The sequence below is a fragment of the Charadrius vociferus genome, unplaced genomic scaffold (assembly GCF_000708025.1).
Source record: "Charadrius vociferus isolate BGI_N301 unplaced genomic scaffold, ASM70802v2 scaffold657, whole genome shotgun sequence".
Classification (NCBI taxonomy): domain Eukaryota; kingdom Metazoa; phylum Chordata; class Aves; order Charadriiformes; family Charadriidae; genus Charadrius; species Charadrius vociferus.
The window spans coordinates 428,403-451,826 of record NW_009649299.1 but is presented as its reverse complement, the minus strand read 5'-3'; the positions used below and the strand labels follow the sequence as shown (position 1 = coordinate 451,826).

The 23,424-nt window shown below is 59.4% G+C and overlaps 2 protein-coding genes across 2 annotated transcripts in view; both read left to right on the top strand.

Annotated features, from left to right (window-relative positions):
* Positions 1–15,541, top strand: part of ADAMTS10 (ADAM metallopeptidase with thrombospondin type 1 motif, 10) — a 44,819-nt gene extending 29,278 nt beyond the window's left edge. Inside the window, exons 14-24 of the mRNA XM_009889147.1 lie at positions 696–798; positions 7,905–8,038; positions 8,913–9,036; positions 9,597–9,677; positions 11,120–11,283; positions 11,717–11,843; positions 12,799–12,928; positions 13,571–13,775; positions 14,006–14,182; positions 14,895–15,051; positions 15,432–15,541. Of these exons, the coding sequence (XP_009887449.1) occupies positions 696–798; positions 7,905–8,038; positions 8,913–9,036; positions 9,597–9,677; positions 11,120–11,283; positions 11,717–11,843; positions 12,799–12,928; positions 13,571–13,775; positions 14,006–14,182; positions 14,895–15,051; positions 15,432–15,541 (1,512 nt within the window). The remainder of the gene's footprint in view (positions 1–695; positions 799–7,904; positions 8,039–8,912; positions 9,037–9,596; positions 9,678–11,119; positions 11,284–11,716; positions 11,844–12,798; positions 12,929–13,570; positions 13,776–14,005; positions 14,183–14,894; positions 15,052–15,431) is intronic.
* A 4,616-nt stretch (positions 15,542–20,157) lies between these two features.
* The window catches only part of MYO1F (myosin IF), a 36,503-nt gene continuing 33,236 nt past the window's right edge, over positions 20,158–23,424 (top strand). The window contains 2 exon segments of the mRNA XM_009889146.1: positions 20,158–20,184; positions 20,230–20,266. Of these exon segments, the coding sequence (XP_009887448.1) occupies positions 20,264–20,266 (3 nt within the window). The 5' untranslated portion in view covers positions 20,158–20,184; positions 20,230–20,263.

Here is a 23,424-nt window from a genome sequence, read left to right as displayed (position 1 = left end):
GGTGGGAGTGAGCCGCCCCGTGCTGCAGCAATGCCGCACTGGGGAAAGCAGAGCAGGATGATGCACGCCTGGACCGGCTGCGAGCTGGCTCAGAGGGTGGGTGGGCGGTACGTACCTGCGGGGCTTCGGCATCAAGAAGGGGCCCGAAAAAGATAACGAGGCAAAGGAGGAGAGCTCAGAGGCTTCCATCACTGACATGACAGCAATTGCTTCTCGCATTCTGCGAGCGTGGGCCTGGTCAGGTGAGAGCAGATCACAAAATGTGGTGTAGCACCCTGCTTCCCAGGGCTGAGGGTTACACCCCAAAGGGAGCAGAGAAATAACTGTGCTGCAGGGAAACTCGTTGAAGCTTTGGACCTGGGAAATGGTAGCTTTAACATCCACAGGCTGGTAGTGAAGAAAATAGGTGACTCCCCATTTCTTCCCTTGGGCTTTGCACCTAACTTTTAAAGGACTGCTCCCCAAAGCAAGTGTTGCATCTGCAGACAGAGCAGCTGGAGCCCAAGGGCTCATGCTGTTAGTCTTCAGATAGTGTCTGGCTTTGCAGGAAGGATGCTCCTGCCATACTGTAGCAGTGTCCAGTTGTCAGGGCTGGTGTTAGTTGCAGCTGGGAGCTCTGTAGCAGCTCCTGCCCTCCTAGCAGATAAGGCAGGCTGCTCCCGCCAGCGCGCTCATCACTGGCTGTGTGGCCGCAGGACTGCCCGCCGGGCTCCCAGGACTTCCGAGAGCTGCAGTGTGCCGAATTCGATAACGTCCCCTTCCGAGGGAAGTACTACACCTGGAAGACGTACCGTGGAGGTGAGTGCTGGGGCTGGGCTGAGCACCCCTTGGCCCAGGCAGAACCGGAGCAGGACTGTACGGGGCTTTGCTCTCCCCGACTCTGCAGGGACACATCTGGGGAGCCAAGCAGTCTGGTGGGCAGTTAGTCACCATGTCCACTAGCCCGTGTCCCGCAGGCTGCCCACTCTGTGTTCCTGCGACGTGCTGCAGATTGCACGACTGCAGATCAATGTGCGTCCCTCCAGGCAGCTGCCCCCTGCGCTGGCCCGTGACCATCCTGCCGTGTCCCCCGTCCTGGGTCACTTACCCCTGTGCCATTGTTCTTTAACTTCATTGCTCTGCAAGAAACTATTCCAGCAGCGTCAGAGCTGTTTAGCTTCTTCCCTCAAGCCTGTTTCCTTAACTGCTGAGGGAGCAAAGAGGAAGACAGACGAGAGAAGGGAGTTGTCAGTCTGGTACCCGATGGGGAGAAGACAGGGCAGCCCTCCCTGCACAGGCAGGTAAAGCTTCCAGCTCCTGCACGGGCAGAAGGGATGCAAAACGGTGGATCCTCCAAAGAGCAGCACTCCCCTCTTCCCGAGGTCAGTCCTCCTGTGTCCTGCAGAAGCGTATAGCGAGGAGAGGGGGCGGGAGGAAGCCTCTGTGGCAGAAATCTCTTAATAATGAGAAAGAACAGCGCGTCTCCTTCATGTAGTTAATGAACTTGACTGGGGAAATCCTTCGCAGCTGTGTAAATAAGCACACCTCCCAGAGGGGCTCCTGCAGCTGGAGCAGATGTGCTGAGGCTGCAGGGGATGGATCAATAAAAATGTAATAAAATTGCAAAGCAGTAAGTCACACAAAGACCCCAATGAATGCCAAGGTGGAAGACAGCCCTGCAGGCTGGAGCTGCCCTTGCTCAGACCTCTCTCCTCCCGAGGCATGGCCCGGTGGTTTGGGTCCAGGGGATGGCTGGCCACTTGAACGTTGCCCCTCGAATGTAGTCTGGTCCTGACACTGATATTTGCTTTGGATTTCAAAAAGAACCCCTTCTCTCTGTGCTTCACCTTCCTCTTCCATAAAATAAGGTGAAACCTGTCCCCTTCCCAGGATGCTGTGACAGTTGGCATGATCGTGTCTTGAAGGGATCTGGGAGCTCTTTGTCGCAGCTCTCCAGGTTGGCTGTCAGTAATGCTCACGAGGAGCCGTGTTGTTTAACAGTTATGTTTTGTCTGTTCGGTGTCAAAGGGTATCACTCTCCTCCTCTGCAGTAGCCCAGGTAGGGAAACTGAAGCACGTTCACACGAGTAGAGAGGTGCTGGCAGCAGCAGCTCCTCAGCCTGTTCTGGGAGCCAAGGCCCCGGCCAGGAGAGCACCCGTCTCCCGGCTCTTGAGAAATCACGTGTGCTGCCACCCGCCTGCCCGGGACCTGTCAGCGAGTGACTCCTGCCGGGATTAGCAGGATTAGCTCTTCATGGCACGGGCTGTCCACACGGGACCCTCAGATCAGTTGGGACAGTGGAGGTGGTAAGGTGTCAGCACTGTTCCCCACCATCTGTGAACTTCTTTGCCTGAGTGTGGGCGCTCTGGAAGGATGGGGAAGACCTGATTGCAGCTCTTCAGTACATCAAGGGGGCTTATAAGAAAGGCGGAGAGAGACTTTTTACCAAGGCCCGTAGTGAGAGGACAAGGGGCAACAGTCTTAAACTGAAAGAGGGTTGGATTAGGGTGGACATACGGAAGAAACAGCGTGTGATGAGGGTGGTGAGATGCTGGAACAGGGTGTCCAGAGAAGCTGTGGCTGCCCCATCCCTGGAGGGGTTCAAGGCCAGGTTGGACGGGGCTTGGAGCAACCTGGGCTGGGGGGAGGTGTCCCTGCCCAGGGCAGGGGGATTGGACTAGCTGGTCTTTAAAGGTCCCTTCCAATCCAAACCCTTCTGTGATTCTATAAGTGTGGCTTCAGCAGCACAGGTCACTTGCCTGTGGGATTTTGTGTTTGTCTTTTGGGTGTCAGAGGTATATCTGTGGGGGAGCTGGGGAGCATCCCTTTCACCTCCACCCTCTTCTCCATGTTGTGGATCAGACCGCCGAGGAATGGCCCCCTCTTGTCTTCCCCTTGTCGCAGGTGTTTAGCTCTCAGCACCCGTGTTTCCCCCCCGCAGCCCCTGTGTTAGCAGGCCCCCTCCACCCCAGCGTCGGGGAGGCAATGAGGGCTGGTTGTCATCTCCCTTGCTCCCTCCTGGGTTCTTCCAGCGGTGCCGAGAGCTCTGGGGTGACTGGTGTCACTCCATCCCTCCCTCCCCGCTGGCACAAGCAGCCCCCCCGGATCCATCCTCGTTGGCGGCCTCCTCCCCGGGCAGTCTGCCCTCCAGCTGGCAGCGTATCTGCTCTTCAGGTTGCTTTTGGGCACATGTCCTCACTCTGGGGGCCGTTCACCACCCTGGGCCTCTGCTGAGCCTCTTCTCCTGCTCAGCTCAGCCGCTGCCTTCGGCACTGCGCCCTCGAGCCACCCTCTTGCCGAAAGGTGCGGTGGTGCAGGGGTGCCCGTGCCATCTGCCCGTCAGACACCAGCCCCACAGCGATTCGGGGAAGTATCCCAGGCACGGAGCATCCCCACCCTGAAGCCAAGGGGTAGCCGCTGACTTGGATGGGGGAGAGCACCGATCCCACGGGGAATTTGGGAAGGGAGGGAGCCACCCACTGAAAGCCTGACTCCAGCCGCCGGGTCACTGGCAAGTTGAGGTCGGGTTTTGCACGGGGCCGGTACGGCGTGTTTTCCTGGCGGTGATTTATAACAGTCCTGGAGCCCAGACCCCGGGATCGAAAGACACAGCCCCGGCGAGAAGCGCTGAGCTCAGCCTTTCGGAGCTCAACAGTCAGCAGATACCTTGTGGAATGCGGCTTTAATTGTTTGTTTATTTTGCTTTTTTCGCTTAGTTATTCATTTTGCTCTTGGCGGATGCAAGAGCCCAGGGAGAGTGGAGCGGCTCCCGAGGCTGGGAGAGGGATGGGGAGGAACGGGGGCTTGCAGAAAACAGGAGATTGTTCATCATAAATTGTAATGCGCTTTAATTCCTCTATGGGACACGGCAGGCAGGAGGAGCAAAACATCCTCTGAGGCACTGCATAACCGACTGAAAATATGCTGTTCTATTTTAATAGCTATATTAAATGTTAAAAGGAGTACCCGCGGCAGACCTGGCTGTTGCTGGCCTTGGACTGCTCAGCCCAAAGCGAAGGGTGGGCAGCTCTCTGGGGACCGATGCATGGCCAGGGGGGTTCATCTCTCTGGGGGTAGGGGGCTGGGGACCTGCACGGCGTTTATGGCAGACCCTGCGCTCTTTAGGGCTGTACGGTCTTATCTGCTGCTTGTTTCCCGGTCAAAGAGTAACATTCACCAGGCAGTGGGCAGGCTGAGGGGGTCCCAGTCGTTGTGTGGAAGCAGGTTCTTCTCCCGTGGTGGTGATGGAAGCACTTGCACAAGTGACAACGGGCACTGCAGAGCCTCTCCTGCCCCGTGGCTGCCCAACGCCCCGCGGGGCTCGCGCTGAGGATCCCCTCCTGCCCCATAGATGCGGGTATCGCTGGGCAGCAGCGAGCCAGCCTGGGGGGGCGCAGGGCGCTGCCTTGCTCTGCCGGGCTTAGGGCTCCCACCCCAAAAAGCACAGCTCCCACCAAACCGTTCATGTGCTGGGAAACAATGGGCTGGATCCTGGTTGCTGGTAAAAATATGGTCCTTAATTCCCATCTTCAGGAATGTCAAGGCGTGTTGTGCTGTTTCAAAGGATCTTTCTGGGGTCCAAAACTCACCCTCACCATGTTGCTGTGGTCAGTGTTGCTGTCGTAGGGACACACAGTCGTCACTGGCCTGGGGCTTTAGAATGGTGTCTTTTCAAGGAACCACTATAACAAGGACAAGGTGATGCCCACCTGAGTACCTCTTGGCCGGCTGAATGCCTTGAAAGTCCAGTTCCCAACAGATGCTGGGCAGTGATAGCAGTCTCCCTTTCCTCTGATTGCTGGGAGGGTGACCTGTCCTCCAAGGGCAAATCCAGCCTGGAAATTGGCACCAGGGAGGGTGTGCTGGGGACTGGTCCTGAGCTCAGGTGGCCCAGCTGGCTCACTGGAGCAGCTGCAGTTGGGATGCAGATACCAATGCAGGATCACCTTTCTCTCTCCCCATTCCTCCTTTGTTCTCCCTCTGACCATTTCTCTTCCGTAAGACTTTTTCTTCTAAGGGCTGAAATCCCCCAGCCTTTCCTAAGTGGCTACGTGAGGAGAGCCAGCAGGGATTGGTCCCACGTGGAGCAGCGGCTGGGTGGCAGCGTGACCTCGGGACCCCCCAGGTCCCACCTCCGTGCATGGTGCTGGACTCCCAAGCCCAGCACCCGCTGCCAGCTCTCGCAGGCAGGAAGGTGACGGGCACTGGGTTTCCCTTGCTCAGAGGCTGCTTCCCAGGTTCCCTCTGTGCACGTGAGATGCTCGGAGCCACCGGGATATAGGCCCTGCATTGGCAGCGATGGGTCTCTGCCAGTGATGGGCTGGACCCAGGGCAACTGGCCCAGCATGGAGGGCTTGTTCACTTTCATGTGCTTTCCTCCCTCTCTGCTGGTCTCACTTTGAAAGGAGGTTAAATTGTGGAGGATTTAAGCATACGTGCACACATGTGCACATACAGGAGTCCTCCTGTGCTCCAGCAAGGGAAGGGCAATGAGGAAACCCCCATGAACACTCTGCCATGAGCTGAGTTCATGCACTTACGCCGTTTTTGCAGCCCTGTAACAAAATCAGGGCACTTAAGGCAAAGGAAGAAATTTGGCTTCCTGCTGCCAATCCCCAATCTTTTCATTTTTTTCTTTTCTTTTCTTTCTTTTTTTTTTTTTTTTGTCCTCCTGCTTGTTACGTTTTTCATTCCAGTGTTCCCCACGGGCTCCTCTTTCGAGGCCGTGATGATTACGCTCGGGGCTGCTTGCTGCTGGAGGAGGTCGGGCGCCAGCCTGGGCACGGGGCAGCAGCGCTGAGGAGCTATGATAGAAAAGGAGGATCCTGCAGCCAACTAGGAGCTATTAAAATGGAGCCAGAGCTGGGAAACAGGCTGCGGCAGGGGTTAGCTGACACCAGGGAGCTGCAGCAAGGTGTCTGCAGTGGGTCTCTCTCTTCCTTGCAGCTGGAGACATGGAAGGGAATAGGGAGTGCATGGGAATAGCTTAGTAAACCCATCTGAGAGCCCTGAAATGAAAGCCCAAGTTTCTGGCTGATTCTCAGCTCTGCTTCATTGCATAGTCTGCCCTGCACTCCAGTGACGGCAGGAGAGAGCGCGGCCTTAGAGAGCCGCGCACGGGCAGGGACGAAGGGGCCCACGTGGCCGGCGGAGAGCACCACCGGCAGGAGAGATGCTCCTGAGCCAAAATCACTGGCTAAATCACAGTACTTCTCAGGAAGGGCCAGCACGAGCCCCTCTGCCAGGCTGGTGGGACAGTTGGGTGTGCGGTTGCTGGTTGGGCTTGAATGGTACAAACATGACCATAGGCAGTTCCATCTCCACCTGAGGAGGGCCTTCTCTGCTGTGAGGGCGGCAGAGCAGTGGCACAGGCTGCCCAGAGAGGTGGGGGAGTCTCCCCCTCTGGAGCCATCCCAAACCCGCCTGGACGCCGTCCTGTGCCACTGCTGGAGGTGCCCCTGCTCTGGTGGGGGTGGGATGGGGGAGCTCCAGAGGGCCCTTCCCACCCCCACCAGTCTGGGATGCTGTATGGCCTCTCCCAGCTGGGAGATCCCAGAGCCAGCATAGGTCCCTCGTGACTCATGCTTTCGTACCTTGCTGGTGATCCTTTGCACCTGAGCTCTGGCTGGACAGACCTGGGGTGTAGGCATGCTGTGGTCAGATGGCTGTGAGTTTTTGGGGTCATGCCTGCGCTGTACCCCTTGGTGGCCCTGGAGCTCCCTCGCCAGGTGGGGGAGAGCCCGGGTGCTGCGGAGAGGTGGCTCTCCAGAAGGATGGTTGATCGAGCACCTCCTCTAGGGGCTTGCCCAGGCATCCTGCTCCACAGCATGCCCCCAAGCTGCTGAATTCCCCTCTCGTGTCTCCTCCTGTTCCTCCCTCTCCTGGCTTTGCTCTTTTTTCCCCCCCGGGCTGCGTTCGGGTGCTCCCAGGCACAGCTGGGCCACCCCTCCCCTCCGTCTGCCCCTTTGATGTGCTGTATCGAGTTGCAAGTTTTGCAGATTTCGGTTGCTCCCGACCTGGGTGCTTCCCAGCTCTGGCACACGGCTCACGACTGTTGCCGGTGCCCGTAGGAGCGAACTGCCACAGCTGAGGTATGCAGCGCCCCGGCAGGGTCACGCAGGCTGTTGGGTGTTCAGTAAAGGCAGCAAATGCTGCAGTCTGCACCAGCGTTTGATAAAATCCAATCAATGACAGGAGGCAGAAAATTGCTCTGCTCAGATGTCTCCGTAACCAGTCCCACGTCCTGCTCCCAGGCACCATAAGCCAAGATCCAGATATCCAGCCCTGGCTCCTTAGACGGTGCTTTGGCAAGGGGGGTAGGGAAGCAGGTATTTTAGCTATAACTTGATCATCCTTCCCCTTAGTCCTCGCACTGCTGTTGTCATCTTTGCTGTGCAGGACTCAGGATCCACCAGCCTTGAACAGAAAGAAATGGTTGCTCTGGCCTAGTAACTGGTCTAGGAAATAAAAAACTTGGTTGCTTTGGTCCAGCAGCTGAAAAACCTTGGACTTAAGAGCTGCTATCTCAGTTTCCCTGTCTGTAAAATGGGCACAAGGGTTTCGACAGCCCAGGAGACCCAGGCGTGACCGACACCAGATAAGAACAAGTCAGTTTGTTTCTTTCCCCGTCACAAACAGCCTGTGTTTCCCAGGCTGTGCAGAAGGGACAGTGTCTCGTCATGTGTCAGTGTCTGGTTGAAGGGTCCTGACTCAGTGCTGATCAATAAGGAAGATGTCTGGGTCCCTCCGTGGGTCCCTCCACTTGGCAGGGACATCCTCCTGGGCACCTGGAGCGGTGTGGTGGGCCAGGCACAGGATGGAGGTGTGGGGAGGCCGAGGGTAAGGCAGTTGTTATCCAGGTCTGACTGTCCATGTCTTTGCTCTCTCCTTGGCGGCATCATTTGAACCTCTGCTTCTTTCCCAGGGGGTGTGAAAGCCTGTTCCCTCAACTGCTTGGCCGAGGGTTTCAACTTCTACACAGAACGAGCCGCAGCTGTGGTGGATGGGACACCGTGCCGGCAGGATTCCAATGACATCTGCGTCAACGGGGAGTGCAAGGTGCTGCCGGGGTCTGGGACAGGCTCGGGATGGGGAGACAAGGGCAGACCCCTGGGCAGGGGAGCGCTGCCCTCCACCTGCCCGCAGGGACATGGGCATCCCTCCGCCCGGGCACTCGGTTCACCTTGGGAGCAGGAGCACGTCCACCTCTGGGCTTGTGTCTGTCCACTCTCTGTGCACTGGGTGCCACACGGGCCTGCGTTAGCGACGGGTCTCTGCGTTTGCAGCCCATGTAGCCCCAGGCACTTGATATTTCCCTTGAAATGGGATCTGGAGGGCTATAAAAGTTTAATTATAAGAAAGCGCTGTGGGAGTGGAGAATGTCTCCCAGCAGGCAGGCAGACACAGAGAGACTCTGTCTCTGTCTGTCTCCCTTCCTGTGTCTCTGGGATCTTTTTGTCTTTATGGCGCTGAATGTACTGTGGAACAAAAGGAGAATTGCACCATAGGTAGCCGCAGCCGTGCTGGTGACCCACTGCTAGCCCACCTATGGTGGCAGTGGGGCAGAGACGGAGGCTTTGCGTGGGCTCGCTACTGTGATGCTGGTGCTGTGGGGACACAACTCTCCTTGGGCTGCTGCAGCTCCACCAGCTCAACGCAGGCACCCAAACATCTGCCTTACCCCGCAGTCGCAGGATTTCTGCCTGTATCGCCCCCAGCCTTGGAGGGAGCCCCCCCAGAACTGTCCCTGGAGATGGGTGGCAGAGAGATGGGACTGGGCAGAGGTGATGGTGCTGAGCACTGCCTGGTGTACAGTGCAATGGAGGGGAGCGAGGTGGAGCCCAGGGATGGGCTCCCTGGGATGCTGCAGGTCAGGTGTGGGGAGGACACGGCCCCACCAGGATGGCTAATTCCCTGCTGCTCCTTCCTCCAGCACGTGGGCTGCGACCGTGTCCTGGGCTCTGACTCAAAGGAGGACAAGTGTCGCGTGTGTGGGGGAGACGGCAGCTCCTGTGAGACCGTTGAGGGCGTCTTCAACCAGTCCTTGCCAGAGGGAGGTAGGGAGCAAGCGGTCTGGCCAGCGCAGCCTGTGTCACCCACCCTCAAGTCCGTCCTCTGCTTCACCTGCTCCTGGGGATGCGCAGGACAGGCAGGGCTGTATCCCAGAGAAACACCCCAAAGGGTAGGACCAGGCTGCAAGCAGGGAGCAAATCGCTCCAGTCCACCGACCAACCCGTGCCGCAGCCACCACTGCCACCCAAGTCCCTGCCACAAAGCTCCAAGGTCCTTCCCTCCTCCCCAGCTCACGCGGCCCTCAAGCCAAGCTGCGGAGATGGCCATGGACATCCCAGCTCCACGGCACCTCCCCAGCATGGCCGGTCCCATCACGAGAGGCCGCACTGCAAAGCAAGCAAGCCAATGTCCTGGCGGGCCATGCTGCTGTCTCCATTTAATTACAGTGGGTGGCTGAATTAACACCTCCGCACTGCCGGCATCTCGTTTGGTGTTTAACCCACGGGTAACGGGGTGGCACACACTCCCATCCAGCTCCCGGCAGGGTTGGCTCCGGGCTCCGAAGCTGAGCATCGCTGCTGACCGGCCCCGGGTTGTCTCATAGGTTACGAGGAGGTGATCCAGATTCCCAAGGGCTCCGTCCACATCGACATCCGGGAGCTGAACCTCTCCATCAACTACCTAGGTGAGATGGGCTTGGGGGATACTGAAATCCCAGCCAGACACCCCTTGGGCTGCCGTTTCCCTGCGGTTAATAGCGCGTGGGAAAGGCCCTGCAAGGAAAACCTCCCACTGCAGCAGAGGATGGGGTTGGGGGCCCCAGCTTGGGGCTGGGGACAGAGGAAGGCAGGGCAGCGCGTCCCAGGCCAGCGTGGGCCGTATCAGTGTGGCCCACACAGTCCCTGTCTCGCTGGGGCACTGCCTTCGTCCTGCGCTCACTGTTCTGCAGCGTAACCCTTAGCAAACCCCACACCCCCCCTGTCCTGGTGCTGCCTGTGGCTCCTTGGCATTCCCCCCTGCGCCAGCACGTTGGGCTGGGGATTAAAAATAGACCTGCTCACATTTTCCTTGGGCTTAATTTTCCAGCCAGACTCTGGCTCGTTTTTACAATGGGCTTTTTTCTTTCCCCTTGTCTTCTCTTTCTGTCCTCCACGCGATGGACAGCGATCGCGGAGGGGTGGGCAGGACTGCTCACTGCGGGCTTGCTGTCGGGTGCCTCCGCAGCGGCTCTCCGGCAGCAGGAGCCTGCCTGGATGCCGGCACCGGTGGGAGGTCACAGCAGGTCTCTCCCGGCAGCATCCCTCCAGGCCAGCTCTCTTTGCTGGGTTCAGAGATGCTGACATCCCTCCCTGCCCAGCTCATGTATACTGGGGACACCTTGTGTCCATCCAGACTGGTGCGTACTGGAGGCACAGCCCGAGCTCGTATCGCTGCGACTGCTGCCACCAGTCTCTCCCACTGCAGGATCTGTCCCTGCACCCCAGAGGGAGCAGAGGGAGCATCCTCCATCCTCATCAGTAGGAAGCATCCTCCCCGCCCCAGAGCATCATGGCAATGAGGTGGCTGCCAGCGGCGAGGGCAGGAGTGACGAGGGCAGGAGTGACCGGGGTGTTGGTGGCAGAGAGCGAGCCGGGAGAGCGTGGGAATGTAAGCGGGAAGGAGCGAGCGAGCCGATCCCCCTCTAGCGACTCGCTTGGGCAACCACAGCCAAGCTCCTGGGGACCAGCCTCCTCCAGTAGCCCCACCGACCAAGACCCAGTTTGCACAGCTGGATTTGAACCTGGCTTCGTGGCCACAGCTTGTCACGCTGCCAAGTGTCCCTGTCACCACCCGGGCAGCTGGCTGAGCTCCCGCAGCATCGTCCTTCTGCAGTAAAGCAGCACGCAGGCTGAGACAAGACAACGGGTACATTAGTCCCACCTCTGCTGGTGACTTTCTGTGCGACACCGACCCAGACTCCCACTTTATTTCCCCCGCCCTGGCATTCCCTCCCTGTGGAACAAGGCTAATGATATTCCCCCTCGGCTGTAGCGGTGCTCTGAGCCTGGCAGGTGAGAAGCGCCTGGCCAAATCTGGATCCGGGTGTCTTCAGCTTTTCCGCTAACCCTTACTCCCCTGTCCTCGCAGCGCTGAGAGGGGAGAGCGGCGACTATTACATCAACGGGAAGCTCTCCATCGACCCCCCACGGCGCTTTGACATCGCAGGCACAACGTTCCACTACAGGAGATCCCCAGAGGAGCCTGAGTCCCTGGAGGCCTTGGGACCCACCAACATCACCCTCTTTGTCATGGTTGGTAACGTGGTTCCTTCATACCCCCACCTGGTATGGGCCTGGGCTGGGCTAAAGAGACCTTGCTGTGATAACATGGGAATTGGCGCTGATCAGCCCCCGTCCTTGCTGTCTGGAGTAAATGGACAGAGAGATCAGAGGTAAATTGGGCTAAATTCTCAGGTTTCCCTCGCTAATCTGCCAGGCTTTGGAAAGATTCAATCGTTAAGTGCATGCAAGCTTGTTCTCTGATTGTGTCACCTTCGTGGCTGCACCGCTGTCGTCACTGGTGGCTGCCGTGTCAATGCTGGAAGGGCCTGGAAAGGGAAGAGGGGGAGATTTCAGCTGCCCTGAGTTTTAGAGAGAGTGCTGAGGTTGTGGGACACCATCCAGCTGGCCCCAAGCAGGCTGGACTTCGGTGGCACTGATGCCTCGGTGGTGCCTTTCTCTGCAGGTCCTTGTGCGGACAGAGCTGCAGGGGATCCGGTACAAGTTCAACGCGCCCATCGGCAGGGATGCCTCGAACCAGTATTCCTGGCACTACACCCCGTGGACCAAATGCTCAGTGCTGTGTGCAGGGGGTGAGGTTTGACCCCGTATCGGCTGCGGGGGGGGACACACACACGGGTCTGCGCTCCTGTGACTCCCACGCACTGTGGCTGGGCCACATGAGACAGCGCACAGATGTTAGCATCTGCTTTGCTCCAAAGGAGCTCTCGGGTTTCTACATATCCCCACCCTACGCTCAGCCACATGCAAGCTGGTGTCAGTCCCCATGATCTTGTGGGCAGAGTGTCAGGGCAAACAACCTGGACGCCGTTCTTTGGCTGGACCGCAGGTGTAGGTGGTAGAGGTGATGGAAGGTGGCACGATATGCTTGAAATTCATTTAATTATGCCGTGCAGGACAGGTTAGCCGATTGCAACACCCCCTCTGGCCTTCAGATCTACATGTCTGTGAACTGAAACACCGCTGATGCTTCCCTGCATCCCTTGGGCTGGTTCCCGTGGGGATGACCCAAAGGTTTGCACCCCATCTCGTGGCTCTGGAGAACCTGGCTGCGAGTGACTGACCTGATATTGAGAAGGAAAGGCAGTTTCAAAAGCAAGGCTTAATCATGTCCCCCGTTCAAAGCTAAGGGCCCTGACCTGGTCCTGTGTGCTGGGCCCTGACAAAGTGTTACCCCCTCTTGTTCCACCTATTGCTCCCCAGTGCTGCCCAGAAAGCGTCGCAAGACCAAGGTTAGAACAGGTTTATTTGAGCACGAGATCCCTGGAACACTTTGATCCTCCATCCTCTGCAAACCCTGCTGGGTCCTGCCCCGGCTGGTGAGCCTTCACCCCATCCATTTTTTTCTGGAGGTGTTAGAGGCAAAGGAGGCCTTGGTTATGAATAGAGAAGTAGGTTCGGGCTCGGCGAGGTGCAGTGACAAGTGCCCAGGCGGGAGCAGAGCTGTGGGGCTCGTGCCCGCAGCCTGGCTCGGCGCCGGCCTCAGGGTCCTCCTCTCTTTCCCCCTTCCCTTTTTTTCCTTGGCAGGCAGCCAGATCCAATCTGTGGTATGCAAGAAACTTCCCGATGGCTCAACTGTCTCCAACCATTTCTGTAGCCCCGAAACTAAAATGCCAGAGCGGCAGAGGCCGTGCAATACCGAACCGTGCCCCCCGGCGTGAGTACCGTAGCTTGGAGCACATCGAGGGAGTGTGGGTGGAAGAACCAGGGTGGAGAAGGGTGAAATTCCCCCCTCTGCCATTCCCAAGTCAGAGTCCCCTGCGGCTGTCCCCAGGGGTGACACTGCCCAGCCGGAGCAGCTCTGCTGGGAAAGGGAGGCAGTTTTCTCCTCTTGGGTCCCCTCACAAGCGCAATACAGCGCACAACCTGCACAACCCAAGTGCACTGCTGCGGGGAAAGGGCAGTGGCAACGCGGGGAGCAGAAACCTGTCTCCACCGCAGCGCTCTGCGCGTGAGGCTACGCCGCGCCTTGCTCGGTGAGCGATGCGCCGAGCACGTGGTGCGTTGGCCGAGGATGGTCTCTGTAGCATGACCTCCTCCCTGCGCTGCTGTGCTGCTTGCAGGAAGGTGCCCTCCCCATCTGGTCCTTTGGTGCAGCGCAGGTACTCAGCACAGTCCTTCAGAACTTGTCCCAGTCCCTCCCCAGCTGGTCCCTGCGCCTCTCTTGAAGGGGAAAGAGATGTGGAGGATCTCTGTGGTTCAACCAGAGCTGCCTGGGATGCTGTGGCCAGAGCAGGAATAGGGGACAGGCGTGGACCGCCGTGCCCATTGTAAGCTTTGCTGTTTTACCTGTCTCCAGCTGGGTGATTGGGAACTGGTCTGAATGCAGCCGAAGTTGCAACGAAGGCGTCCGCACACGCAGCGTCTTCTGCAAGCGTAAGATCTCTGCCACCGAGGAGAAGACCTTGGATGATGCTTCTTGCACCCATCCCCGGCCAAAGATGCTCGAGCCTTGCAATAACCAGACCTGCCCTCCCGAGTGGGTCGCCCTGGACTGGTCTGAGGTAAGTCCTTAACATCGGCCCTCACATCTCCGATGGCACTGGTCCTTAGGATGAGTGTCAATCACTGGGCCAGAGCATCGCTGCTGGCTGCTGGCTGTGGAGAACGTAATGTGGGAAATGGTCTTGTAGCTCAGGAGACAGGCAAGGTGGGAGCACTGGTGAGGAGAGCCAGCGCTGCCTCTCTCTCCTCTTCGCCGTACATCCTGACCGCGTGTGTCCTCTCTTGGCAGTGCACCCCAAGCTGTGGGCCAGGTTTCCGCCACCGCATTGTCCTCTGCAAGAGCGGTGACCACAGCGCAACTCTGCCCACCTCCCAGTGCTATGAAGGCTCCAAGCCCCCGACCAGCATGAGGTGCAACCTGCGGCGCTGCCCACCACCGCGCTGGGTGACTGGCGAGTGGGGAGAGGTAGGGACAGTCCTTTCCATGGGGTTATTGAAGGAGAAGACTCTGCCTCCCCAGCCCCTCAAATCCTAGAGCATGAGGCTTTTACCTGCCAGCAGAACCTGATGTGGCCACCACAACTACCTGGGGGGCAGCAGGACTCCATGGCAGTGTTCTTTGCCCCTCCTTGGCTCAGGAGGCCATTGTGATGGTGGCCCAAGCGCAAAACTGACCCAGGGAGTCTCCTGGACCTAGCAGGGCCCCACAGAAGTTTTTGGAGGGTGCCCACGGGTATTTGGGGGGCAGGAGTGCAGTGAGGACAAGGAGCAGTGCGGGGGGAGCGATGGGCTGCAGAGGTGGGCTGGGCCAGCTGCAAGCAGGGCCACTGATGGTCCACCTGCCACAGCCCAGCCTGGCGCCTGCAGCGGGGTGACGCTGACAGTCCTCCCTTCCCTCTAACGCCCCTGGAGCTGCAGGGTGACAGGGGGGTGCAGGAGGCCTGGGAAAGGCCAGGGGTTTAGGGCTGGATGGAGAGACCCTCGCTGAGCCCTGGAGGTTCAAACCAAGCTTTTTGGGAAGCGGGGCCGCAGCGCTCGGCCGTGCCGGTACTGGTGAGGGAAGGGACGGCTCCATCCAGCACCCTTTGCACCTCCTAACACCCGGCCGTGCCCTCTCCCCCCGCATTATTAAAGCCGTGGCGGCCACTGTAGCTCCATGCTGTGCTGTTTCCTGGCAGTGCTCTGCGCAGTGTGGCCTTGGCCAGCAAAGAAGATCCGTCCAGTGCCTGGCTCACACCGGGCAGCCGTCCAGCGACTGCGTGGAGACCCTGCAGCCGCCTGGCATGCAGCAGTGCGAGACCAAGTGCGAATCGGGACCTACGGACAACCCTGAAGGTGAGGGAGACGAGCGGGGACTGGGGAGCTCTGCCAGCCTCAGGGCTACGTGGTACAGGGACACGGGAGCCCGAGTTGGGCTGTAGGTGCTGTGCTGGGGGGTAAAGGCTCTCCTGGGGAGACATGATGCTGTCCCCTCTGGTCCCAGGCCAAACTGGTGTGCCGTGACCCTGATAAATTAAGTAACTGCCCCTTGGCAAAGAGAGGCTTTCGAGTAGTGAGGTTCCCAGTAGCTTCTTCAGCACGGCTGTGTCTTACTGCTTCCTGGCGAAAGGCTGCCAAGAGGTGGGCAAAAGGGGCTTGCGCAGTTAGAAGTCACCCCATGGGGCTGCTCACCCCCGAGGCAGCTGTAACCCCGCTTCCCTCTGTCACCCATCCAGAGTGCAAGGATGTCAACAAGGTGGCCTACTGCCCGCTCGTCCTGAAGTTCAAGTTCTGCAGCCGGACCTACTTCCGACAGATGTGCTGTAAAACCTGCCAGGGGCACTAGGGACACAGCGTGACCCCCGTGAGAAAACTGGAAGGCAAAAGCTACGCCGGAGGGCCGCCGAGCCATGCCCTTCCTCTCCGCCCCGGGAATCTCCCCTGGGTCCAACACAGACACTGGTCGTGCTTCCAGTGGGAGCCGGCGTCACCCAAACCCGTCCCCCAAAGACATGCACCCTTCGCCCCCGAGCTTCACAATGGCAGGTTCCCAGTTAAACCACTGCCAGCCGCTGCAGACACCGCCACGGCCCAGTGCGACAGGAGCCGGTCGATGAGCGGTGGGAGAGGGAGAAGCTGGGCAGAGCGCGGCAGCAGGGACATTACTTGAAATTCTGACGTTGTTATTTATTAGTGGAGGACCCAGGTCCTGCTGGCGCCGAGACAGCCACCGAAGTGGCACCACTCACCCTGCTCCTGCCTCGTCCTGTTCCGCGCCCGTGTCCCAAGGGCATCGCGGGGCATCGCGGTCCGCAGTGGGGCATCCCCGGGGAGGCTGAGAGCACCGGGGGCCGCTGTCTTTCCCGCGGGGATCCCGGGGGAGACGGGGAGGAGGTTTCAGGTGCCACGGGTGACGAGTGTGGCATGTGGCTTCTGGGCGACGGACGAAGATGAGCTGCTGTGGGGAGTGGGGCTGGAGCAGGAGTTTTGTTTTCTGGGTTTGCATCCTGTCACCTTGGGACATGCAGCAGGGGACAGGGAGCAGGTCACGCCGTGAGCAGAGCGGTGACACCAGTTTAACTGGGAGAGGGGGTTATTCAAACTCTCTTAACAACCTACTTTGATTGGGGTGTCCCCCTATTTTTCCTTAAAGCCCTTGTCACTATTATGACCATTTTTTATTCCAGAGTCACCTCGAAGCACGAGCTGAGGTCAGGGCCGAGGCGTGCTCGGGGCTGCAGTCACTTAACGGGCATCAAGGACGTGCCGGGCTGCAGGAAGCAAAGCAGAGGAGGACGCAGGACGAGAAGTGTCTTGGTCACAATGTCCCCATCGCCGAGCCGTGACTTGGGACCAGTCTGCCTGGTCCTGGCAGGGCCCTCCCCAGCGAACACCACGGCCTCCGCGGTTGCTTTGCCTCCAAAGGTGCTTTGCCTCCAAAGGTGCTCTACTTCCAAAGGTGCTTTGCCTCCGAAAGGTGCTTTGCCTCCGAAAGGTGCTTTGCCTCCAAAGGCAGCCTCGCTGCATGCCGCTGTGGCCTCGGGGTGCCGGTCCCAGTGCCACCCACTCCTCTGCCCTCAGGAGACCTCCAGGGATGGGAAAAGAGCAGGCTTGAAAGTCCTCCAGGTCACCTCCTGGCCAAATCTGGGTCCACACACGTCTCCTCCATGGGCCACCGCAGCCTGCAGAGGAGACCCGAGTTTCCAATCTGCAAAGCGTGTTCTTTTTGTTATAGTTATTTTTCTTATTATTATTTTCAGGCCTTTTTGCATCACAAAGATGAGAAATCTTGTCCAAAGCCATGTTCTGTTCCCCTTGGGGGTCGTCTGTAGGGTGCAGGGAGGCGGGCAGCCCTCTTTCCCCCGAGCCAACCTCTCTGCCCTGCCAGCCCTCCTGTGTTACTCTACCATCTGTATTTTCACCCGCTCATCAGCCGATCGCAGCTTCTCTGATGCTCAGCAAATCCCGTTTGGCTGTTGAGCGGGTCTTCATTTGTCTTCCTGGTGCCATGCTCCATTCTGACGTTTTGGTGAGGGGAGGGGGTGTTTCCACCTTTTTATATAGATATATATATAATGAAAAATGTTTAACATACTAACTCTGAGGAGGAGCGACGTAACGGCATGATTTATAATAAAGGAGTAGCTACGATCCCGGGCACAGCTTCTGGTCCCAGTCTTGTTTCTCGAGCGGTGAGCCTTGGCTCTGGGCAGCCCCACACCGCGGTGCTCCTTGTGCTCGCGCTGAAGGAGGGGTTTGGGGCAGCAGGGGAGGGTTTTCCGCGCAGCCTCAGTGACCAGAGCGGGTCAGATAGGTGGAAATTCACCCAGAGCTGCTGCATGGCGTGTAGGAACAGGCTTGTCCTCGGACACCCCTCGCAGGTTGGCTGCGCACCCCACGGGCGCGCAGACCCCGTGTTGGTAACGCTGGTTTGGGATTGTAGGGGAAGGTGGTTTGAAGATCTACATGTCTGTGAACTGGAACAGCGCTGGTGCTTCCCTGAACCATGTACCATTGCACTGTGTCTCGTGGCTCTGGAGAACCAGAGGACAGACTCTTTACTAGAGCCTGCGGCAATAGGACAAGGGGCAATGGTTTTAAACTTAAAGAAGGGAGATTCACACTAGATAAAAGGAAGAAATTTTTTACAATGAGTGTGGTAAAACCCTGGGGCAGGTTGCCCCGAGAAGCTGTGGCTGCCCCATCCCTGGAGGTGTTCAAGGCCAGGTTGGACGGGGCTTGGAGCATCCTGATCAGGTTGAAGATGTCTCTGCTCATGGCAGGGGGGTGGACTAGACGGCCTTTAAAGGTCCCTTCCAACCCAAACGGTTCTATGAGTCTGTGATTCTACCTGAGCTGGTATTCAGAAGAAGAGAGGCAGTTTCAGAAGCTGAGGGCACCAACCTGCTCTTGTGTGCGAGGCCTCAACAGCTGTCTCCGACATGGCGAATGTCCTTCCCAGGGCACGGCTGCCGGTGATCAGATCAAACCCTTAGAGCTCTGCTGGCTCTCAGCCTGCTGGTTGACTGCCCCAAGCCTGGAATTTGCAGAATTTGCCCTAAATTCCAGATCAGACCCTGCTGGTTGGCAGTATCCTCTCTCCTCCAGCCCTGGCCCTGGTGGGAGGCTGAGTGCTCCAGCCGGCACCCGCTGCTCTGCAGTGCAAAGGCCAATATATGCTGGGAAAAGAAAAAGTGGTTATTATGGGTTCTCGGTGTGTAAAGCGGCCACGTGCTGTCCCCACGTGGCGTCAGACCTCTCCTTTCCCCGGAAACCTCCCTGCTTTCCCCAAACCTCTGTATATCGTGGACTTCAAACCTCCCTGATGCCCAAGAAGGAGGGATGTCCTGCCATGGTGATGGAGCTGGAGGTTGCCCATCCTCTCGGTCCCTGGGGTCCGTACCAGGTGCCGGCAGGAGGGATGGAGGGGAGTACAGCCCCGGGGTGGGCTGTGAGCAGCTGAGCGCTCCGGGGCAGGGACAGCCCGTGCTCCGGGCGCACGCGGAGCCGTCATGGGCTTGCTGCAGCACTGCTGGTGCCGGTTCCCGAGTGTGTGGGCTCTGCCGCTGCCACACTGTTGGAGTGGAGGGGCCATCTCAGGATCTGGCAGGTCTGCAGGGGACAGTGGGGACACGGTAGTAGGGAACTGTGCTCAGGCCTCGGCTTCCCAACGCAGCATACCGGTTTTCTCTGCCCTCTTGGCAGCTTTCTGTCGGGGGCTGACCCCTGCCAAGGAGCTGGGTCAGCGCTGACAGTTTTGGATAGGGCCGGGACCGCTCAGCGCAACGGCGTCCCTTCTCCAGGCACAGCCTGGCATCGGTGTTGTGGCACCGTCACAACGAGCTGGGGATTGCACGGGTGTGTTTGCACAGCAGGGCTGTTCCAGGAAGATGGGTCCGTGTAAGAAGGACAGGGAACTGCTGGAGAGGGTCCAGCAAAGGGCTACAAAGATGATGAGGGGACTGGAGCATCTTTCTGATGAGGAAAGGCTGAGGGACTTGGGGCTTTAGTCTGGAGAAGAGAGGAGTGAGGGGGGATCTTATCAATGCTGATAAATCCTCCAAGGGAGGTGCCAGGGGGATGGGAACAGTCTGTTTCCAGTGGTGCCCAGTGACAGGACAAAAGGGAACGGGCACAAACGTGACCATCGGCAGTTCCATCTCCACCTGAGGAGGGCCTTCTCTGCTGTGAGGGTGGCAGAGCAGTGGCACAGGCTGCCCAGAGAGGTGGGGGAGGTTCCCCCTCTGGAGCCATCCCAAACCCGCCTGGACGCCGTCCTGTGCCACTGCTGGAGGTGCCCCTGCTCTGGTGGGGGTGGCACTGGGGGAGCTCCAGAGGGCCCTTCCCACCCCCACCAGTCTGGGATGCTGGGATTCTGTGTGTGCAGGGTTTGCAGGACACCACCACAGCCGTCCCCTGCAGGGACCCCTGCTCTCATCCCCCACGCAGCTCCAGCCATGGTCTTTCTGAAATGGCTTTGGCCCATTTGTAGCCAAAATGTTTCCTCAAGTGTTGTCTTTTTCATTCAAAAGACCTGAAAAAAGAAAAAAAAAAAAAATAGCAGCAACCGAAAGCATCTTGCTGCTAAAACCATCTTCAAGCAGAGCATCCCACAGCAGGGACTGGCCACCCCTGGAGGGGGACACATCAAACTCACCTCAGGGAGGGGGAATAGGTTTTGCGGAGGCTCTGAGCATCCCTGCCCGACTCCACCCAGCGTCCACCCCCTTCCCCGGGGGGGGGACCCCCGGCACCAGCAGCACCCGTCTGCAGCAGAGGGGGGATCACCCTGGGCAGGGCCACCCCAAGGTCCCCCCCCAGCAGCAGAGAGCCGCCCTCGTCCTCCCCACCCCGGCAAACCCGCATGAAATGAGGAAGTGGGAGGAGGAAAAAAAAAAAAAAAATTAGTTGCAATTTGTAGTTGCAGCAGAAAGACAAAAGCAAAGTGCTTCGAGATGGACCTGGGCCCTCGGTGACAGGAGCCCCGGAGCGCCCCGTCCATGGACCTGGGCCCTCGGTGACAGGAGCCCCGAGCGCCCCGTCCCCGGGGGCAGGACGCAGGGACACCATGGTGAGTGCAAGCGGGGCCCTCCCCGGGCTCCCCCCACCCCATCCCCCTCGGGCACCCTGGGGATGTCACCCTCTCTTCCTGCCACCTCCGGGCTATCTCAGCCCTGTCCTCCCCTGCACCCATGCCGGTCCCTCGCTGCGTTCCGGCAGGTGCCGGGAGCGCCCAGCATCCCCGCTGGAGAGGGGACGGTGCTGCTCCGCCTTGGGGACAGGCAGCGGAGCCGGGGCTGCATGAGGCACTGGCGCAGGGCGCAGCGGTGGGGGGCAGCCGGGGCTGGGTGCCGGCGCAGGGTCGGTGCGCCCGGGAGCGCTGACCCGAGCGGGATGGAGGGCACCAACCGGTGAGGTCAGGCTGCCATGAAGCCGTTTTGATTTTTGCCGTCGCCGGTGCGGTACCCACAGGAGAGCCCTTGTGTTCCTCTTGGCCCAACTTCCCACCAGCGCTTCTGGTTTCGGCGCTCGCGGTGCCCGCAGGGTGCGGGCAGAACGCGGTGCGAGCAGAGCCCAGCGGGGCGGCAGGGGCTGCCGGGGGCAGCCGGACCCCCCCAGGCCAGCCTGAGCCAGGACCTCTGGGTGGCGGTGCCCAGGGTCGGACCTTGCACCCTGGCGCACGCAGGGAACGGGGGCTGCGGGCAGGACACGGGCAGCGGCCAGAGCTGGAGGTTAATTTGGAGGCAGAAGAGGAAGATGAAAGCTCTCAGAATGAGGGAGATGCTCAGGCATGGAGCGGGGGTCTGCACGGTGTGGCCGCAGCCACATCCTTCAGCCTGTGGCTCTGCTCCCTCCGTGACTCGGAGTGATGCTGTCCCCAGACATTTCTGCCCAGCCAGGATGGGGATGTGGCCAGGCTGAAACGGGTCCTTCTCCCACCCACGGTCGCAGTTGCCACCTCTGAGAGGCTGCTCAGACGTTCTCCCCGACAAGAGGCAAACACTGTCCCCTCCCCACCACCACCCGAGACCTGAAGGTGTTTTATGGCTTCACGAAGGGCCGTGGGGCTGCGCAGCCACGACGCTGACCCCTGCCCGGGGTGGGGGGCAGCTCTGGGTCCAGCACCGGTCCCCAAAACCCTGGGGGAACACCCCATCCCCAAACGCTGCCCGTGCCTGGGAGCTGGCAGGTTGTGACAGCGATGCAGCACCCCGCGCTGCTCTCCTCGAGGTTTCCGGTGGTTTTAAGGTGTTGGCTGCATCTGGGTTTGCCTTGTCTCGAGACTAAGGTGTCACCTTGGGCTGCGTCCGCTCTCCGTTCGGGGCTTGCAGGGTTTTGTTGGTGGCTCAGACCTGAGCTTTGAAGAAAAACAGATGATGTTTTGCAATCCACAGAGCCACTTCCCTCCCTCAGCGATCCTATCATGAGCATTGGGTGCATCCGCAGCCCCGAGCACAGGCGGTGGCTGCGATGGTGACGGTCCCCATCCCGCAGCTCTCGGCTGGGGCGCTCCTGGGAGTCCTGGTGGGGGTCCCCACACGTGCACCCGTCATGCCTGGGGCCACCGGCAGAGCAAAGTCCCTTGTGCAAAGCAGCTGCAAACTGCTCCTTGATGCCAAGGGCTGCCGAAAGCTGCTCCCCGTGGGGCCTGAGGATGAAATGGCCTCATGGAGGTGTTTGGTCTGGGCCACCATCAGTCCCCTTCCCTGGAGACCCCTGTGGCGGTGGCTGTGGAGCTGCTGCTTTCTGGCTCATCCCTCGCTTTGGTCTGGGACAGAGGAGGGGACTGAGCAGCCGTTGCGCCGAAAACTCTGAAAGCAAATTCATTTCGTGCCCCCGCTCCCCGCAGGGATGCTGCCTGCCGCCCCCATCCCGCGAGGGCTCGCTGAGCACTGAGCTGGGGCAACCGGGGTTTTGAGGGAGCGTCATTCCTCCTCATCCTCCCCACAAGACTTTTACCCAGCTCAGCGGTGCCCAGTGACAGGACAAGAGGGAACGGGCACAAACGTGACCATGGGCAGTTCCATCTCCACCACAGAGCCACTTCCCTCCCTCAGCGATCCTATCATGAGCATTGGGTGCATCCGCAGCCCCGAGCACAGGCGGTGGCTGCGATGGTGACGGTCCCCATCCCGCAGCTCTCGGCTGGGGCGCTCCTGGGAGTCCTGGTGGGGGTCCCCACACGTGCACCCGTCATGCCTGGGGCCACCGGCAGAGCAAAGTCCCTTGTGCAAAGCAGCTGCAAACTGCTCCTTGATGCCAAGGGCTGCCGAAAGCTGCTCCCCGTGGGGCCTGAGGATGAAATGGCCTCATGGAGGTGTTTGGTCTGGGCCACCATCAGTCCCCTTCCCTGGAGACCCCTGTGGCGGTGGCTGTGGAGCTGCTGCTTTCTGGCTCATCCCTCGCTTTGGTCTGGGACAGAGGAGGGGACTGAGCAGCCGTTGCGCCAAAAACTCTGAAAGCAAATTCATTTCGTGCCCCCGCTCCCCGCAGGGATGCTGCCTGCCGCCCCCATCCCGCGAGGGCTCGCTGAGCACTGAGCTGGGGCAACCGGGGTTTTGAGGGAGTGTCATTCCTCCTCATCCTCCCCACAAGACTTTTACCCAGCTCAGCGGTGCCCAGTGACAGGACAAGAGGGAACGGGCACAAACGTGACCATGGGCAGTTCCATCTCCACCTGAGGAGGGCCTTCTCTGCTGTGAGGGCGGCAGAGCAGTGGCACAGGCTGCCCAGAGAGGTGGGGGAGTCTCCCCCTCTGGAGCCATCCCAAACCCGCCTGGACGCCGTCCTGTGCCACTGCTGGAGGTGCCCCTGCTCTGGCGGGGGTGGCACTGGGGGAGCTCCAGAGGGTTCTTCCCACCCCCACCAGTCTGGGATGCTGTGAAACCCCCGTGCCACCTCTCGGGCCGTGCTGAGGAAAGACTTTCTGCTCCCAGAAACAGGGTTGAAACACCCACGGCCTTGCAGATATCTGGAAAAAAAACCCCTTCATTTAAAGCAAGATGGTGTTTTCCCCGCAGCTGCGCTGCATCAGGTGCCCCGGCCGAGCCAGGAAAGCACCTACCCTGTGCCCGGAGGAAGAGGAGGTGTCACGGAGGCACTGCTCACCGCTGACAGCTCTGAGCTGTCGTTTGACTGAAGGAGAAACTCCGAGCGTCAGCTCAAAAGCGCCGAGCTTGCAATACACGAAATACTCATCTTTGCCTTAATTTGGTGCCATCGCCAGCC